At 36.0% G+C, this 16,516-nt stretch overlaps 1 protein-coding gene across 4 annotated transcripts in view; it reads right to left on the minus strand.

Moving 5' to 3' along the window:
- Nucleotides 1–6,916: 6,916 nt before the first annotated feature.
- The window catches only part of LOC144956555 (uncharacterized), a 20,219-nt gene continuing 10,619 nt past the window's right edge, over nucleotides 6,917–16,516 (minus strand). For 3 of the 4 annotated variants that reach the window (XM_078887132.1, XM_078887131.1, XM_078887130.1), the window contains exons 5-7: nucleotides 15,336–15,431; nucleotides 13,276–13,321; nucleotides 6,917–10,665 (exon numbers count right to left, since the gene is read on the minus strand). In XM_078887132.1, the coding sequence (XP_078743258.1) occupies nucleotides 10,265–10,665; nucleotides 13,276–13,321; nucleotides 15,336–15,431 (543 nt within the window). In that variant the 3' untranslated portion in view covers nucleotides 6,917–10,264. The remainder of the gene's footprint in view (nucleotides 10,666–13,275; nucleotides 13,322–15,335; nucleotides 15,432–16,516) is intronic. The other variant, XM_078887134.1, reaches the window with a different exon arrangement.

A 16,516-nucleotide genomic window follows, 5' to 3' on the forward strand; every position in this document is an offset into this window, starting at 1 on the left:
TGATCTATCTCTTGCCAATTCTATTAAAGCAGCGCCACCTTTCTCAGCTTCATCTGTCCAAGTTCTTATCCCTTTCAAATACGTTATTCTTTGTCTTCCTCTTATTCTTTTTCCATTCATGTATGTATATATATAAAAATATGCGATTCTTAAGGCACGCAGGAAAACATTGTGCTCTTAGACAAAAGCCAATATGGCTGAAAGGAGTTGCTTTGTGCATGCTTGTGACAGCCATATTTAATAAATTACACATACTAAGCTGTCCCTCAGTTTTTCGCGGCCGCAAATTTTTATTTGGCCTCAAAAAGCCGCAATTTTCGCCGTTTTTATGCTAAATTGGCGATTTTTTGTTAAAAAAACAAAACAAAACAAAAGCTATGAAAAATTGTGAAAATACGGCGACTTTCAATGCTAGCATCCAAAATTGGCACTAAATAACGGACAAATATGTCCAGGCCTAGCCTCCCACCTCTCTGGCCTAGCCTAGGCTATTGGAGATCCCAAGCTTTGTTTTTCGCCTTTTTTCTTTTTCTTTTTACTATTTTACTTTTCAAAGTTTAATTCTTTTCCTAAGAAATTTATCACATTTATCATTTAAAAAAAGTAAACAAAATGTGTTCTATTAAAATATTTTTCATGAAATGCAATTCATTTTTAGCCACAAGTTGCACTTAGTTTTCATGATATGATTATGATTTATCATGATTTTTTCCATGTTTTTCAATCAAAAACCCATTAGGCCTATATTGAAATATAAATCAATAATAATAATGTTCAGAATTGGATAGTAAGTAGAGAATACAAATTTAATGTGCCCCCATTGGAAAATGGATTTTGTTTCTCTTTCATTGTGAATAGTTATTTTTTTCCTCTCCTTAATTAGTTTTTCAAATTTTGAATTTTTTTATGCGATTGTTCACTTTGATTTCCCAAATTTTAAGAAGCTAAATAGTTAATAAAATATCTTGATTACTTTCTTCTATTTTTTTACTTACTTACTTACTTACTATGGCTATTATTATTATTATTATTATAATATTATTTCAAACCATTCAAAATGTAAATAAATTCATGTTGACAATGCCCTATTTGTGTCAATTTTTTTTCTGTACTTGTTGTTTTAATTGTTTGATTTTTGTAATTTAATTATTCCATAGAAGTTAATGTGGGGGTGGGGGAGGGGGTGGGGGTGGGGGTGGGGCGCGCATTTTGAGCATTTCATAATTTAGACGAGGCGAGATATGGTGCATAAAATAGTTTTCTTCCAATCAAATATACTGCTAGTAAAATAACAGCGACAGCCCAGATAGTCTCTTTTTCACCGGTACATTTCATGTGCTGAAAATTAATGCAAGGGGGGAGGGGGGCGTAAAAAATCTGGAAAAAAAAAATAGATGGGTGGGGAGCGGGGGGAGTCTATTTGATACAGTAGAAGATTGCCCGATTAGCTTCATCGAGTTTCTGTTGTGTTAAAACGGCCGTACAACCCTTCCAATAGAACGTCAGTATATCGCAAAGTACTTCCCGCCAGATCTAACAAACCCAGCTACTCAATCATTTTTGGGTGGACTATGGGGTAGAAAAAATATCAACGGCACCCGGGATCGATACAAGTTCCTTTGCGAGTTATCGGTACCCCGCGAGGCAGATCTTAGTCTGTCCCCGCGGTTTTTTGCCATTTCAAACGCCAAAATTTGCCATAAAAAATGGTAAAATTTGCCATCAAAACAGCAAAATTTGCACCAAAAAAAAAACAAACATACAAAAAACAACAACAACAACAAAAAAAACAAACAAAAACAAACAAAACCCAACAAAAAACAAAAACAAAAAAATATATAAATAGGACTTGTAAATATAAAATCAACCATTTCAAAAATCCAATCGGACAGCAGCACATTGTTGTTCCATGTCACATCGTTTTTGAACGCGGCGTTATTCCTTGATGTGTCAAATCATGTTTTCCCCCTATGTCGCTTAATGACATGGCGGTAGAGATTGCAGGCTATTCATGTAGTGTTGTCTCGTTGCTTGCGATTTGTTGGTGTGTCAGCGAGATCATGGTGACTAATGATAGGAGTAAATAAATCAGTAAACAAAGTTTATTATTTAAAAAAAAAGAGGATAAAAGTGATTAAAAAAAAATCCCCAATGATTCTATGGTGGTGCGGCTTTGTGGCCTTGTGGTATGACTATCACAAGACTCGCCTCCGGACTTGGTGTAGGTCCGCGGTTCGAGTCCCAATTTTGGAGGCGCAAACTTGAGAGTCATTGAGAAAAGACACGTATTTAAAAATTTGGCCAGAAAATTATTCCGTCAAATGTCCATCGATTTAAATGACCCTCATCTTGGCAAAAACTATCAAACCTGGGACCTCGTGAGGTCATCCTTAGTCCCATGTTTGATTTTTTTTGCCATGATGAAGGTCATTTAAAACAATTGATATTTGACGAGTTTTTTTTTTTTACTTATAGACTAATTATATATTTTTCACCGCACTCTTTACTCATATTCTGTATCTTGCTTATTACATGTAAAAGCGATGTCTTTATCGAACAAAATAAAGTAAATAACGCCTTACAGTTACAGGCGTCGTCTCTTCCTGCACGTCAAAGTTGATGCTGTTGGATTAGGACACCATGCAAAGCGCTTTGAGCATGTTTGAGTTTGGTGGGTATTGCGCTATATACAAGCTCAAGTTAAAGGAAAAATTTATAATGACAAATCAATTTAACCAATGACGGTGACAAAATTATGAAAATAATTATGATGGTAATGATATTATGGCTGTTAATGTTGACGAATGATAGATAATATGTGGCCTATCACCTCGAAATGGTATTATGTTGGGATGATTAAGATGCTGAAAATTGAATTTCTAGCCAGAAATATCAGACTTGCGTCGATTTTATATACTTTATGGAAGAGGATGAATATCATATTTCAAATTGCTAAATAGACAATAATTCATATTTTTGACTTTTTGGTATCTGGTTAATCCCGACATGATACGGGTTTGAAACGCCGGGTCACATATAATCAGAAAATGAATGGATTAAGATATCGATATTTCTTTCTTTTTTTTTTTTTGTCCATGGATTGGCGTGTACGTATTTGCAGGTCTGATTACCTGACGCAACTCTGGGGCTTGTTACAACATTGTTGTAATGGAGAAATTTTATTGCGTTGGGTTGAGAGTATGTATCTTCATTACCATAACAATTTGGATTATCAGACCTGCAATAAGTATACGTTCCCATAAATCAATGATGATGACAGTTATGATATTAATATTAATTATGATGATAATGATATGGTTGTTTATGTTGACGAATTTTTTTTTGGAGCTTTTGTATAGTGCAATATCCACTAAACGTGTTCAAATCGCTTTATAAGGGGTCCCTGGCCAACAGCAACACTTAACATGTAGGACGGGACATGACACCTGTTAGGCAATATTATAATAATATAAAAAGCAAACGGGTCGTTTAAAATATCAAGATTTTTTTGAATTTTTTTTTTGGTCAATGGATTGCCACACCCCAAAGCTGTACTAGTCCATAAACTATCATTTTAACCATAATTTAACTGCCGTACTCTGGAAAGACACGTATTCAAAAATTTGGCCAGAAAATTCTTCCGTCAAATATCGATCGATTTAAATGACCCTCATCTTGGCAAAAACTATCAAACCTGGGACCTCATGAGGTCATCCTGAGTCCCAGCTGCTGCCACTTAGGGAGCGAGTCAAACCGCAACCTTCAGCATGACGCCAGTCGAACATAGGGATTCTTGAGACGGAATCTTAGGTTATGCCCGATGGATCTCAAGTCAACAACATACAAGAGTCTTGTGCGTTCAGTGCCAGAATATGCAGCATCAGCTTGGGATCCATACTGTCGTTTTATTAAAGAACACAGTATGTGTTATTTGGTTAACATTGCATATACTGTATTTTTAACAACAACGGCAGCATATCTGGCAAAAGGACGATCACCAACTGGAAATGGTGCAAAGAAGAGCAGCTCGATTCGTGACGAAGGATTACTGGCACACTAGCAGTTGAGTGTTACAGAAATGCGGAATCAACTGGGATGGAGTGAGCTTTCCAGACGAATAGGAGAAGCGGCTATGTGGTCTAGTGATATGACACTCGCTTTCGGATCGGAAGGTCCTGGGTTCGAGCCTCACGCTTGGCGCATAGTTGAGTCCTTGGAAAAGGCTCTTTACTCACATTCTCTCACCGTACTCAGGTGTAAAATGAGCACCCGACCGTTAACAGCGTTGTCTTTGTCCGAAAAATTGTAATATCGCCTAACAGGTGTCATGTCCCGTCCTACATGTTAAATGTTGCTGCTGGCCAGGGACCCCTTGTAAAGCGCTTAGAGCACATTTAGTGGATATTGCGCTATATAAAAGCTCAATTTAATCTAATTTAAGCGAGACTCACTCTGTTATTCAAGATTGACAAGGGCCTGGTCGTGGTGGAATTTGAACACCTTACCGTGAACACAAGTCACACAAGGAAACTAACAGTTGAAACTTCACGATTATACCAGTCCAGCAACAGCAAAACCAGTACAAACACTCATTCCTCGTACGTACAATTTAACTGGAATCAGCTGGATGACAGTGAGGTCACGTGTAAAACTGTATTCAATAGATCAACCAATGAGATCACTTGTTTCCTTGAGCACTATAAACGACAACTCACTTCTCACTGAACAAACCTTATTCATGACGTCAACTTTATAAGCCCTATTGGGTCCTAGTGTCAGGCTATAAGTTAACGATTGTTACGGTGTGATACTCCACTAGGTTTACGCAGTACTTCACAGATTTGTTAACTAATAGCCTGTTTGTTTGTTTGTTTTTAAGGGTTTTACGGCGCTTGCAACACATTTAGGTTATATCAGCGCCAGTAAAAAGGAAGAAAATGGGATAGTAAAAAGTTCTAGAATTACAATTGAAGCATCCAAGAGAAAGTAAGACATAGGGGAACTGGGAACAAATAGGGATCAGATGTAGATTCCAAGAGCATACCACCAATGTACTTAGTTTGAAATCACCTACAAGTCTCATCCAGACACAAGCACAAAATCCAACAAAGAGGAACACACTCAAATGCTTACATTATACATTCAAAATAAAAATAATAATACATAACAGAGAGATGATTTACAAGGAAAAAAATATCATCTCCCAAAACAATAACTGCATTTGACTGTTTCCCTCCCAGCTAGGATTCCGGCCAGTGCCAGGACAAAACCAAGTAATCTCATTCCAAGACAAAGACAGAAAGCATGTTGGATAACAGATATAAGGGGATAGAAGACACAGTATGGACCTCCCTGCCCACTATGGGAGTTCACAGATTTGTTAACTAATATACACTTCAGACTACAATAGCAATGATATCATCTCTGACAATTGGACTTGTATTTTGACACTTCACTTAGTGATAGTGAGTTGCCGTTATTAACCAAACAAATTAATGATCCCATTGGTTGAACTATTGAATATAATTTATTTTACTGTGCGGCTATGTGGTCTTGTGGTATGACACTCGCTTTCTGATCTAAGGTCCAGGGTTCGAGCCTCGCGCTCGGCGCATAGTTGAGTCCTTGGAGAAGGCTCTTTACTCACATTCTCTCACCGTACTCAGGTGTAAAACGAGTACCTGGCCGTTAACAGCGATGTCTTGTGTCCGAAAAATTGTAATATCGCCTAACCGGCGTCATGTCCCGTCCTACATGTTAAATGTTGCTGTTGACCAGGGACCCCTTGTAAAGCACTTTGAGCACATTTAGCGGATATTGCGCTATATAAAGCTGAATTTTTATTTTATTTCGCGTTATTTTGGTAGCCGTTCCCTCCTATTTTGGCGTAGTTTATTTTTTGGTCAGTGTCAGGTTATGAGTTTATGAAGGAGTTCAGAAATCTTATCATCATACACTGCCTATAACGTCACCTAGATACGATTATTCCTTATCAAAATGTGCTCTTTCATACAATGTTTTTTTTCTTTTCTTTTAAAGGGTTTATTAAAGTGCCAGTAAATAAGACAGGAAAATGGGATAATAATAATAAAAAAGTTTAGTTTTATTAAAAGCACACGAGAATAAGCATTGTTTCTTAACATTGTTTTTTAAGGGTTTTATGGCTAGCAACACATTAAGGTCATATCAGCGCCAGTAAAAAGGAAGAAAATGGGAAAGTAAAAAGTTCTAGAGTTACAATTAAAGCACCCAAGAAAAAGGAAGACAAAGGGGACTTGGTTCAAATAGGAAACAGATGTAGATTCCAAGAGCCCACTATCAAAATACTTAGTTTGAAATCATCTAAAAGTCTCATCCAGACACAAGCACAGGTCCCTACACAGAGGAATACACTCAAATGTTTAGAAATCATATATAATATTTATACAAAAGACAATACAGTGCATAACAGAGAGATGATTTACAAGGAATAATATCATCCCCCAAAACTAACCATACATTTGAATGTTTCCCTCGCAGCCAGGGTTTCCGGCCAGGGTCAAGACAAAACCGAGTAATCTCATTCTCTAAGACAAGACCGAAAGCAAGTTGGAAAACAGATATAAGGGGATAGAAGACACAGTAAGTACCTCCCTGCCCACTATTGGAGGTAGGAACCCCACACAGCGAGAATAAGCAGGACAAAGGTGAATGGTTCAAATTCAAATAGGGAATAGACGGAGATTCCAAGAGCACACACACACACACACACACACACACACACACACACACACACACACATATATATATATATATATATATATATATATATATATATATATATATATATGTGCTTAACTCCAAAGAATCAATATAAAATAATGGCACATGTGTAATTAGGGCATATCAGACTAGCATCTTCCATCCAATGAAATTGCTAAAACAAGCTTTTATTCGACAATGCAAATGTTGCTTGGATCTCCAAAAAGAATAAACAACAGAAGTTGTTGAGATGGACTCTTCAATTTATTAAAAGAGGACAGATAATATGAATGTTTCGGGTTTACCCTTTATCAAACCAAACACGATGAATGATACACTAAGGATGAACGAGAGATGTGAGAATGTCATGAATAAAGTAATAACATGAGTTGAATATTCGCCTTTACTACTACGCCATCCTCACAGCTCTCATTAATCTTCAGTGGACATTAAAAAAAAAAAAAATTAAATAGACGTCTAAATATGCATTATTCTTTTTTTAAAAACCCCCCAAAAAACCCTTGAGCTTTTATATAGCGCAATATCTACTAAACATGCTCAAAGAGCATTGCAAAGGGTCCCTGACCAACAGCAACATGTAACATGTAGAATGAGACATATTACAATTTTTTTCCGATAGAGACAATGCTGTTAACAGCCATGTACTCATTTTACACCTGAGTATGGAGAGAGAATGTGAGTAAAGAGCCTTGTCCAAAGACTCAACTATGCGCAGAGCGAGGCTTGAACTCAGGACCTTCCGATCCGAAAGCGAGTGTCATACCACAAGACCACATAGCCACACATAAACTTTATTCATCAAATATATTTCCCCCTTCAATAGATAGATATTTAAAAAGCTCTTTTGTTCTGATCATTGTAGCTATGTTTGTCAATTTATTGTGCTGCTTTTAAATTTACAAAAATTGGAGAGTTTTGTCTCTCTCGCAAAAATGTGGGAAAGCAAAAGAGCTGCCATTTTTGACTTGATAAATGAAAAAAATCTAAATTTAAAAAAAATTGGACAATCTTAAAGACAAGTGAGCTCTCTCATACTTTTTCAAAATTGTTTTCTCTTTCTATCACTTTTTAAAACACGTCCAAGACAAGATTCATTTAGCAGAAAATGTTGATGTCTCATTCTAAACCTGTAATCTGGAAATGTGAACACAACTGTTTCAACATAGTGATAAAAGGCGTCGAAATAACTTTAAGAACACTTTTTACCGTATAATGCTGGATAGCTCACTTGTCTTTTTAAGCGACCAATTGAGCTTGTTCTCTATGTATCTTTGTATATAAATAAGTATGAGTACAGCTCTGGATGTGAAGTTCTTCGATTTATTGGGCCTTAAAAAGTTGGCCTCTGGGACATTTGCCCCCCCCCCCCCCCCCCCTGCAAAAAAACCCCCAAACAAACAAAACCCCAACAAAATTTGAAAATTATATCTTTGTAGGTCTATCAAAGCAACAAGTTTTAAGGTCTCAAAACTTTTAGAATTGTGAGTAACATCCGGATCAATGACAAACCACAGCAATTTCAAAAAAAAATTTAAAAAAAAAAAAAAAAATCCAGTCTGGGTATCCAATCCAAATGACCATCAACGTTATTAGAAGTCTTATTACAATTAGATTATTTTTATACACATACATATCAACAATAATTTACACCATAACCATGATTGTTACAATTAATTCAAATCATTATTATTATGATGATGTTGATTAGGGAGATGATTCAATTCAAAATTTCTTTATTGTCGGAAATATTCTGCACATTACAATACAGCTCGCGTACAACGGTCTCGGGTTACAGGAATGGAAGTCTCACTCACGTTATCTGATTTATTTACTAGGGGAGATAACTCCAAACGTGGTCCTTGTATTTTTTTATTTTTTTTTGAGTTCCCTCAGTATTGCTTCGCTTCAAATTCCGTATGCATGGATATAGTGGGACTCGGCTACAACAGGGATTTTTTGCGAGTCCCACTATCCCCGTTGCATCCGAATTCTCCTGTACTCTGAGCACATAAGAATATAGAAAATAAAACATAAGAATAAATAAATATATATAAGATCTTTGTGATCTTTCTCCGACATTGACATAATTATACATAGATCGAGGTAAATATAACAATACATCAACACTAGTAAACAAGCTCTCCATAACATATACTCATGCTCTCTCACACTCTCTCCGAATTTTTTTCTCCTTTAGAAATTGAATTTAAAATCAATGATAGAGATGGCAAAATACCACCTGGTGGATCATTCTTCTCAACTCTCTCCTTACCAGCCATTTCAGGATTTTCCCCAAAACTTCACAACCAAAAATAGATTTTTTATCACTCAAACACAATAGCAGTAAAGTTATTGTGATAAATAATTTCTTTAGCAAAACATGCTCTACAACACACTGTTCATTTTCTTTAAATTTTGTGATATACAAAAGAAATGTGGATAAGAAAAATGTTGGTTGTATCGTAACGAATGTGACGATTTTTCTATAGGTGGTAAGGAGAGGGTTAAAAAGTGGTTTTACTTTAGCCAGTTTCAGTTTGTTTAGAAAAGTATTTGTTTTCATGGAGTCATTGAAAATTTTGCTCATGTGACCGTTCATTACCGGGACACCTGCCTTTTGTAGTTTTATTGAAATATCGTCTTCTCCAGATGCCTTTTTTTTTCATCCATATCAATAATTATTTTCCCTATCGTTTTGAATTCTACCTCTCTAAATTCAAATAAATTTACATCGGGAAGATTTCCTTTGCTTGCTTGCTCGGATGGCATTTAGGGTTAAAAATTACATTATTTCCTTTTGTCTAATAAAAAAGGTATTGAAAACTGGACATACTTTAGGGAACTTATTTATCATTTTACCATCCTGTTTTATAGTTATATTTTGCTCACTAGACTTTTTCTTTGATAAGAAGGGTTTGATTGTAGGCCAAAAATCTTTGTTATTTTGTTCCCCCATACACTTGTCTACTAAATACTTTTTAGATTTGATACTTCATTTCTACTTCTTTTATACAGTTCCAATATTTCCTGATTTTTGTGTTTTTGATATTTGCTGTAAGACAGTCTTATACGGTAGATAGCTTTGTGCAAATTCTTATTCATTTAAGGCAAATTTTCATTTTCCTGATTAGATCTTTGTTTAATTGGAGCATGCTTATTTGCAACCAGTGCGAGATTTTCTGCTAGTTTCTCATATTTGCATTAACATCTTTTTCATTTAACTGGGTTTCATAAGCAAGAACCAATCTTAAATTTTCTTGATATTTTTCAGGTTAAAAATTGTTGAAGTTTCTGTAGCATTTTATTTTTCACTTGAGTTTTGGAACATATTAGTTGAAATAAGGTTATGATTATCACTCACCCTGTGCTAAAATTTAGTGGCTTTTCAAAAAGATTTGGTTTGTTGTAGTTATTAAGTCAACAATGGAATGTGATGATGTTGATGATGACCATAGGATTTCATATGTTCATGTGTCCATACATTATATTGTATAAAACAAGTCTAAAATGGACACAGAAGCCAGCATTCGAAGCGACACCACGCAAGCTTAGCATTTCCTTGGATTTTCATCGCTTCCAGCCACACTCTTGTACCTTGTGTAAATTTATTTACACGCACACTATTACACATGGAATTATGGTTATCTGTCGTTCCTAAATAACCTGTTACTCCAACCATTCTGTCCCATTTCAAATACATTGCAATTTCCCCATCTCCGTCATGTACAAACCTGACCACTGTTATGTAATACCCATTCCATTTAGTAACAATACAGGCATTTGTTTTGTCACCCATTCCATTGTAGTAAAACTTTTCACACTCATCCAATTTCATCGAGTGACCCGTGACCAATCCTCCTCTAGGATTTAAGTCCATTGAAGTAACACTTTGACAAATGTTGCCTGCAATAGAGGGTGATAATACCACATGAGCACCTTTTTAAACGATTAGAATTTTTCATTTTTGTATATAAAACAAATGTGTACCATTTGACGTATACTAACATGGCCTTGTGGTACATAAATAGCATTTAAAATATAAACAAACAAGATTTCAATCAAAATAACATTTACCCTTCAAACTCCTGGATTAAGGGCCAGAGTCAAATTAATACCGACCTGTCACACCAGAGACTACTCATAGTCATAGATCATCTCAATTATAATGTCTGTGACTTTTGTAATTGAGAATTTACAACAAAACATCATTTTGTCCAATAGTTCAAATACAACGGAACCTCGAATTTAGAAACCTCTCTAATTGGGAAACCCGACAAACCGGGGCAAAATTCCAGGGAAGGGAAAATTTTCTATATAGTTTACCTTTCTAATTGAAAACAGATTCCAGGATAAAGGCCAGATTTGACTGAGCCTGGTATTCATTTCGGTGATTTTATTGCAACTTTTCCCCAATTCTTTACCTCAAAATAATGTAAGAGCTATGCAAAAAAATTTTTAAAAAAGAAAGAACGTAGAGAGAGAGAGAGAGAGAGAGAGAGAGAGAGAGAGAGAGAGAGAGAGAGAGAGAGAGAGAGAGAGAGAGAGAAGAGAGAGAGAAGAGAGAGAGAGAGAGAGAGAGAGAGAGAGAGAGAGAGAGAGGAGAGAGAGAGAGAGAGAGAGGAGAGAGAGAGAGAGAGAGGAGAGAAGAGAGAGAGAGAGAGAGGAGAGAGAGAGAGAGAGAGAGAGAGAGAGAGAGAGAGAGAGAGAGAGAGGAGAGAGAGAGAGAGAGAGAGAGAGAGAGGAGAGAGAGAGAGAGAGGAGAGAGAGAGAGAGAGAGAGGAGAGAGAGAGAGAGAGAGAGAGAGAGAGAGAGAGAGGAGAGAGAGAGAGAGAGAGAGAGAGAGGAGAAGAGAGAGAGAGAGAGAGAGAGAGAGAGAGAGAGAGAGAGAGAGAGAGAGAGAGAGAGAGAGAGAGAGAGAGAGAGAGAGGAGAGAGAGAGAGGAGAGAGAGAGAGAGAAGAGAGAGAGAGAGAGAGAGAGAGGAGAGAGAGAGAGAGAGAGAGAGAGAGAGAGAGAGAGAGAGAGAGAGAGAGAGAGAGAGAGAGAGAGAGAGAGAGAGAGAGAGAGAGAGAGAGGAGAGAGAGAGAAGGAGAGAAGGAGAGGAGAGAGAGAGAGAGGAGAGAGAGAGGAGAGGAGAGAGAGAGAGGAGAGAGAGTAGAGAGAGAGAGAGAGAGAGAAGAGAGAGAGAGAGAGAGAGAGAGATGTGGAAGAATATTATATATGACTAAGAAAGGAATGCTTTTGCATGTTTTCAGATGTAATAAGACTGGCAAAAAGAACTTTTCGCAGGGACTGATGCGACAAGTATTTAGTAAGTCAACTAGATAAAACCAAGCTAATGTCTCGTTCTTGCTTCAAGCACCATGCTTCAACCACCCAGGAATACAGATGCTATAATTCTTACTGTACTTCGTTTTATGATTTCAATGTTCCTTTTGCTGAGGAAGGCTTTGTACCCGAAATGTTCATTGTCTGTACTGTTCCCACCAAAAGCCATCTGTTAGCTACTGCAAATGGTCAACAATGTATTTAAATTTATAGAACGCACATTATATTCTCGTGGTTTTTTTTGCCTTGGATAAGTAATGCTATAATATAGGGAAAAATAAAAGAACTAAAAAGGCACTGTTATGATAAATTGCGAGAGTGGTTCTATAGCAGGTGTCATTTATATGGGTCTTAGCTACCTCATGACAATTTTCATGCTTTCAATCCGAATTTGCACGGTTGTAGTCTAATTATCCCAACTACAATGAATATGAAGAAAATATATGTATTTACATAGTTATTTCCCTTGTTTAATACAGCTGAAATAGGGAAAATCTAAGGCCTTAAACTGAAATGTTATGATTTGATTGCCAGAGTGGTTCTATAACAGATATTTTTCTTATGGGTCTTGGTTAAACTATAAATACCCATAAATGGGTTTAGATGTCAGACCAGCATTTATGTAGGTGTCGCTAATAGCTTTTATTTCTCAGCAAATATTGCGGGTTCTCTGCTAGTAACAATAATAATAATGATAATAATAATAATAATAATAATAATAATAATAATAATAATAATAATAATAATAATAATGATAATAATAATAATAATAAATAATAATAATAATAATAATTAATAATAATAATAATGATAATAACAACAACAACAACAACAGAAACAGAAACAACAACAATAATAATAATAATATAATAATAATAATAATAATAATAATAATAATAATAATAATAATAATAATAATAATAATAACAACAACAACAACAATAAAAATAATAACAATAATAATAGGAATAAAAATATTAATAATGCAATTTGTTTTGCAATGCTCCGCAAGATATGATAAACGATCAATTCACAAAACCTTGTCACACAAACAAAACATTTCCTTCACCTTTTCACAGTAGCATACTCGCATACACAAAACATAAAAAATAACTTTTTTTTAAACGCCAAAAGCAGCAAACTTCTTGTTGTCTTAGTTATAAGTAAAGGGTCATTTTGTGACTTACCATTTCGCTCTTCAATTGATTTTAGCAGTGAATCCATGTCATCCACCTGAAAATAAATGAAACACACTTACTGTTTTACATTTCTCAAATAAGGCCATTTGTCATCCATGACCTTGAGATTGAGTGTTTAAGCGCTTTTTTATATAGCGCATTATCCACTTAACATGCTCAAAGCACTTTACAAGGGGTCCAAGCTAACAGGTAGGATGAGACAAGATGCCTGTTAGGCGATATTACAATTTTATTCCAACAGTTACGACATTGTTGATAGCCAGGTATTCATTGTACACCCGAGGACTCAACTATGCACCAATCAGAGCCTGACTCGAACCCGGGGCCTTCCAATCTGAAAGCGAGTGTCATACTACTAGACCACATGGCCGCACCTCAAAATGGTATTACATAGAAGTGAAGTTGACGTAAAAAATAGAATTTAAAGACATAACAATCAATATACTGAAATTTTAAGTTTTTGGTGTTTAAAAAAGGAATCTCACTCTTCACATTGAAGGTCCTCATTTGGATAACTTCCTTGTCATGGTGAGGGTGCTTAAATGTGTGTGTCCCTGATAAAATCAGTCGCAAGGTGAAAAATCTTATTTTGCGTTTTTTGCATATTTTGAAAGCCCAATGTCTCCTGAGCATTTTAATCGTTATTTGAAGCAAATCGGGTGATTTTTCATGAAGTTATGGTCATCTGCATGGGCTAGGGTGTGAATCCCTAATTTTGAGAAAATCGCTTCCAAAGTTGGCAAGAGTTGATATTAAGTATAATAATTACCTTCATCAAAAAATTAAAATAAAATATTTAGGAGTAGAATTAAATTTAAATATTTCATCAATATGTAGAAAAATGTTTGATTTAATGATTTTTTATGAAAACTCATTTTTCATAAAAATTGACCTTTTCACTAAAATTGTCAATATCTCTGTTCAAAACTTTTCACCATGCGACTGATTATCTCAGGGACGCCCACAAATGCATAATGCAGGGGCAAACAGTCTCCCGGTCAACCCTCACTAGACCATCCCAGTGGACGAGCTGTATGCGAGTGCCTCATAATGTAGCCATTGTTAACTTATAGCATGTCACTAAGACCTACAAGGACTTTTATTCTGATGTCATTTTTTTAGGTTTGTGTACCGCCTAGTGAGTTGTCATTGGTGGTGCTCAAGGAAACAAGTGATCCCATTGGTTGAACTGTTGAATACAGCTCACGATTTTCTTTCTTTTGTGGCCAAAGTCATGTCTTTTTGACGTAATCTTTTGCTGAGTGTCAGGCTATAAGTTTACGAAGGCTATGCTCAGACAGCCTGCTTGGTTATGCATGAACAAAATGGCAATCCAACCTGGTGCACACCACCCTATATCCCGGGCATTTCGTCTAGTAAGCACCGCTTACTGGACACTCTCCATTTTGTTACATTGAAGGCATTTATTTTAACTCAAAGTTTGTAAGTTAGTTTGATATTCAATCTAAAACGTAAAGTTCAATGTGATATTGTATTAAAATGTTTGGTCTAATTTTGAGTAAAAAAGAAAGTACAAAAAACTCTTGCCCCTTTCTTTCATTCTCTCTTTCTCCCCTTCTTTCTTTCCAAATACTAAATTCTTATATTTCAAGGTGTTTGAAAATACTATTTTGTGATAGGTATAAATATTATGGTCACATTTCTATATGGATTTGTCAATGTCAAAGCCAGTTTACTACAAAGATCATAATGTTGAAATGTTTTTCTAAAACTAAATAATTTAAAGAAATTTACCTTGTTATTGATATTGGTTGTCCTGATAGCTCAGTTGGTAAAGCACTCGCTTCATAATATGTAAAGGGACCAGGATTGCGAGTCGTGATTTTATTCTGACCTCTCTGTGCATACCGCAGTGTTTAGGTAGCTGGGTCTGCTGATCTATTAAATCTGGCATAAAGTATTTTGCAATTGACTAGAGTTATACCCAAAGGGTAGCAAGCAATTGCTATTGTCCGTTTAATTCTATAAAAATGGATATATAAACTCCTGATCCATGGGCTGCATTGGTCTGAAGGACTTCTACTTACCTTTTTATTGAGAGCAACCACATCATGACTTTGGATAAGAGCTCGATTCATGGCCCGGCGCAGGCAGACAATACCATTCATTTCAGACTCGATGTTCTAAGATGAAAGAAAAATGAAAACAGATTCATGGCCCGGCGCAGGCAGACAATACCATTCATTTCAGACTCGATGTTCTAAGATGAAAGAAAAATGAAAACAGATTCATGGCCCGGCGCAGGCAGACAATGCCATTCATTTCAGACTCGATGTTCTAAGATGAAAGAAAAATGAAAACAGATTCATGGCCCGGCGCAGGCAGACAATACCATTCATTTCAGACTCGACATGTTCTAAGATGAAAGAAAAATGAAAACAGATTCATGGCCAGGCGCAGGCAGACAATACCATTCATTTCAGACTCGATGTTCTAAGATTAAAGAAAAATGAAAACAGATTCATGGCCCGGCGCAGGCAGACAATACCATTCATTTCAGACTCGATGTTCTAAGATGAAAGAAAAATGAAAACGCATGCGAAATGGAAATGTCGAAGGATGCTTGAGTTCAAAGTGGACATAATCAAAAAATGTCATGAGTTATTTCCCTTTGTTAGTCATCGTGCAACACCAAATGATGCTGCTGGATGTTGCATGGATTTTTGTTTTGTTTTGTTTTTTGCTTTTGAAATTTTCATTAACCATAACGGTAAAAATGGAATTAAAACACTCAATATGAAAAACATGGGAGCACTTTGTCGAAAATGTTGGGGAGTGTTCATCTTTTTTTGGTGAAAAGAATTCAGTAATTGACCTTTTCTTGAGATGTGAAACAATGCTCTGTTGCACAGCTCTTATAATTGCTTTGAATTTAGATGTGAGACCAGTTGATTCCATAAAAACATGAGTAGTATTCGAGCTTTACAACAGTTTAGGGGAAGAAGGCATTTTGGAGGCCGCTTCTACTCCGTCATCTTTCTTCTCTTTCACCTCCACTTGGGGTTGCTTGCTTTCCAGCAAATTTTAGACAATTTCACTGTTTGTTAATTCACCGTCAATGAAAGGGAATGGATACAATAACAATTAACAATCAGAATCAGATACGTTTTGTAATGAAGTACGCCTGAAGCCGAAGTTACAGTGCTTAAAGTTGTGTAGTTAATATATAAAAATTTCGGTAAGAGCCATTTAGCATGCTTTAGTCTGA

This window comes from Berghia stephanieae, chromosome 11, assembly GCF_034508935.2.
Source record: "Berghia stephanieae isolate SIO BIC M18660-M18661 chromosome 11, UCSD_Bste_1.3, whole genome shotgun sequence".
NCBI classification, from domain to species: domain Eukaryota; kingdom Metazoa; phylum Mollusca; class Gastropoda; order Nudibranchia; family Aeolidiidae; genus Berghia; species Berghia stephanieae.